Source organism: Branchiostoma floridae, chromosome 11 (assembly GCF_000003815.2).
Source record: "Branchiostoma floridae strain S238N-H82 chromosome 11, Bfl_VNyyK, whole genome shotgun sequence".
NCBI lineage: Eukaryota > Metazoa > Chordata > Leptocardii > Amphioxiformes > Branchiostomatidae > Branchiostoma > Branchiostoma floridae.
In genome coordinates, this window is record NC_049989.1 from 12668401 (window position 1) to 12672132 (window position 3732).

Sequence of the window (3732 nt, forward strand, 5' to 3'; positions counted from 1 at the left end):
GCTTGAATAACTACTTTTTGGTGTATCTTATTACCTGAATGTCTAACCTACATCGACGTAACTTGTATGAATAGCCCTTAGATTCTACCAGAGGTGAGACTACCAGAGAGCTTCTTGTAGTTCATGATTTGAGTAGTTATCACCACTGTAGAACAACACAACCATCTTTTATAGCATTGTCTTTATACCATTCATGGTGAATTTCCCACATCTAATTTTGTGAACTCTTCTACTACAGACCAGAGGGGAAGGACTATTCCATTCATCGACTGATCCTGGGGACCCACACGTAAGTCAGGTTCTGTAAACGCATTGAAGTCCAAAGAATTTAATTTCTTGGTTTGGAAAAAACTGAGTGTTCTCTGTGGTTTTGAGTTGCAATGGTGTTATAGCAGGGCTCGAAATTCATTTTGGGGATTAGGTGCACTGGTGCACCCAGCTTAAAAAATTGGGTGCATCAAAAAAATTTTGGGTGCACCACTTAAATTTAAGTACACTGTAATAACCTAATTGTAAAACTTAGTTACAAGCTATCAAATTCTTAAACAAGTACCATGACAGACATTTTTATTATCTTTCTAACTTAGATGTCAAGAATATGATGTATACTACTACTAGTATACTTATACATAAACGTAAGAAAATATTTGGGTGCACCCACAGAAAATAATTGGGTGCACATCTCCAATTTTGGGTGCACCTGGGTGCACATGCACCCAGTAAGTCAAGCCCTGTATAGTTACATACTGTACAGTAACAGAAACCCTGCGCCTTTGTGGACAGCTAGTCAGAAATCACATAATAGCAACTTTTGGCGTGATAAACTGTCCCTGATCTGAAGTACCTACCCTTAGCACTATAGCAGATATATAGCACTTCTTGATTAATGTGTGTTTAATGTTCAAAGATCGGGTCTGTGTTCAACTTATGCTTTGTAAGTACTTCTGCAACATTACTGTGTTTACAATAGAATGCTTCTCGCCGCAAAAGCGCCACGTACATAGACTACATATAGCGACGAGAAGCACAGTCAGAATGTTTGAAATTTTTACCCTTTTCAAATGGCAAAAAAATTTGAAAAAATAGTAATTGTTTACAATCTGTTTGGTACCATTGTTTTTTTAGCTGAGTTGTTGTTTACCATGTTTGTTTATTTTTGCAGCTCGGACGAGCAGAACCACCTGGTGATCGCCAGCGTACAGCTGCCCAACGAGGATGCCCAGTTCGACGCTACGCAGTACGATAGCGAGAAAGGTGGTAGGTGTCATTATCATTGGCACTGCTATACACATTATGAAACAGGCTTTTAGCCAGGCATGCGTCATGGCGTCATCTAGACACACTTTTCTGAAAATAAGAAGAAATTTGACGCACTCGATGCCTTTACACTGGGGAGCATATCCTCTGACAAGCATGACATTCTGATTGACCGGGGATGCCACTAGGTCATTTGTGGTCACAGTTTTTTACTGTGACCTCTCTGACAGTAATTTTGCCCCTTGAGATACCTTAGAATGAACAATTTTTACTTAAAATTCTTGAAATCACCCCCCTACAATAGTGGCGCCTATATCACTTAGTGCGACTTACCAAGAAATTTGGACCCCCTATGATAAAATCCTAGCTAAAAGCCTGTTATGTAATGCTTACAAAATCACTGCAAATCTATGCTTGATGAATCTTAATCATCGTATGTTGGTTTGTTAATACAGTAACAACACTGCCATTTCCAATAACTTTATCTCGCATTTAATTTTGGCCGAAACTGTGTATGTGAGTGACATTCTGGGCACAGCTATATTATTTGTAGAGGCTGTGTGTTGCACGAATTGACTAGAATGTTGCCGCAATTATTATTTGCCAATATGAAACCTAAAGAAATCGTTACATTCGTAATCCCCAAGGCACATTTCAGACTTAGGCCCACTTCAAACAACACTTTCATAGTCGTGCGACTGTTGTTGTCGACAACGTTGCCGGCAATGGTATTTTTAGGCTGTCTAAAGAGGATCAAAATAGTCGTGCAAAGGTTTTTCCTTGAATCATCGTGTGCCACCTCGGACCCAGTCGCGCGACCCTTCAGCGGGGGGCCCGCGACTATTCCTCACATGTCTAAAGAAGAATCGATGCCGGCGACGGAAGTGGATCATACTTCATATGCTAATAAGCCTGCAGCATGTTCTTTTCTGTTCGAAAAGGCTTTTACTCGGTAAATATACTAGTACATGTAGTCAGTAATAGAAACATATTTTTGTCATCAGAAACTGCCTGTTCCAACGCAATGCCCTGCTACCAGTGGCTATATCCTTTCATTTCATTTCATTTTCATTTCGCATGTCCCTATTCCTTGATGATAATCTGTAAGGTCTGTACTAGTACCACCGGCGGCCATGATTTGCCGTCTTTTTACGGGCCTTCGGATGTCATTCTTTGTTGAGGACGTACTCTGCATCCTATCTATAAGACATAGTTTGTTTACAAACAAAAAATACTAATCTGCCGCATGACGAAAATAAAGAATTCTCCCGCCTTTTTTTAATTTGCGAGCAAGAGGTCACTGTGGGTCACGCATGCACCGCAATGGAATCCTGTGCCACGGGTGTCCCGCAATACTCTGGACGCATGTCTAAAGACAACCGTTGCCCACAACGATAGACAATAACAGTCGCACGACTATGTAAGTGTTGTCTGTTTGAAGTGGGCCTTACAGCTTTGCAAGAGAGAGCCTTGAGAATGCCTCTAAAGTAGGGGTGTGTACCAGAATAGAATATTCAGGTCAGGTGCAGGTCCAGACGATCAAGTCCAGGTCCGGACCTGAACCTAGACCTGATTGTTTGTGAATGGGCAATACTCAAAACAGTGGTTCATTTTGCTACATAGGAATCTGTATCGTAGAATATCCTATCTTCAAGTAAACAATGCTAACTGCACCAAGTTTGACTGTAGACACTTGGTAAAAATGACAATCAACTTTCCTCTTCTTTGCACTTGTTATTGTCTTGGACCAATAAGCCTCAAAACATGTGAACGCTTGCCTCTGTAGTGCCAGTATAATCTGTTCATTTTCTAATTAGTCCAACATCCCGTCCACTGAATTTTTTCAGATCCGTTTTTTTCCAGACCGGACCAACAAGAAAGTACACTGTACAAGTACCTACCCCTACTCAAAAGTCATATCTATTTTGTACTTTGTATATTAGTCGTTGCCGTGTACCATGTACAAATGTCGTGCAATAAAGTTCTCTCTCTCTTTATCTAATAGATGACACATGCTTAAGATTTTACAGGAGATGACATACACAAGTAGGCAATAAGATTTTGATGCTTAAAATGCTAAGTCCTCTTCTAAATTTTCTAAATACTGTATGAAGAGTTAGACATTACGTTTAAAAAATTGTCATAAACAGCAACTGTTTCAGGTTCAAAAAGAGGTCATGACAACATTTTCCACTTGTAAGCTCATAAATCCATCAAATCATACTATCCCTGCCCTGGCTATGAAACTCCAGCAGGGATTTGAACAACCCACAAGTTTCCGTGTAAATAGATTATACAGCAGACGTAGTCGCCGGAACAGAGAATACGATTATTGGCAGTCTGTAAACAGCGGGGTGTCTGTACGGTTATTACATTAAATCATGCAGGTTGATATTTATGACTTTGATAATTGAGAAAATGCCATCTGGATTTATGAACTGTTAGGACAATGTACAATATAATATTCATGTATAG

The 3732-nt window shown here is 39.9% G+C and overlaps 1 protein-coding gene across 1 annotated transcript in view; it reads left to right on the top strand.

The window, feature by feature from the left end:
• Positions 1 to 218: 218 nt before the first annotated feature.
• Positions 219 to 3732, top strand: part of LOC118426230 (histone-binding protein RBBP4-like) — a gene marked incomplete at its 5' end in the record, with an annotated part of 4857 nt that continues 1343 nt past the window's right edge. The window contains 2 exons of the mRNA XM_035835499.1: positions 219 to 289; positions 1163 to 1257. Coding sequence (XP_035691392.1) covers positions 219 to 289; positions 1163 to 1257 — 166 coding nt within the window. The remainder of the gene's footprint in view (positions 290 to 1162; positions 1258 to 3732) is intronic.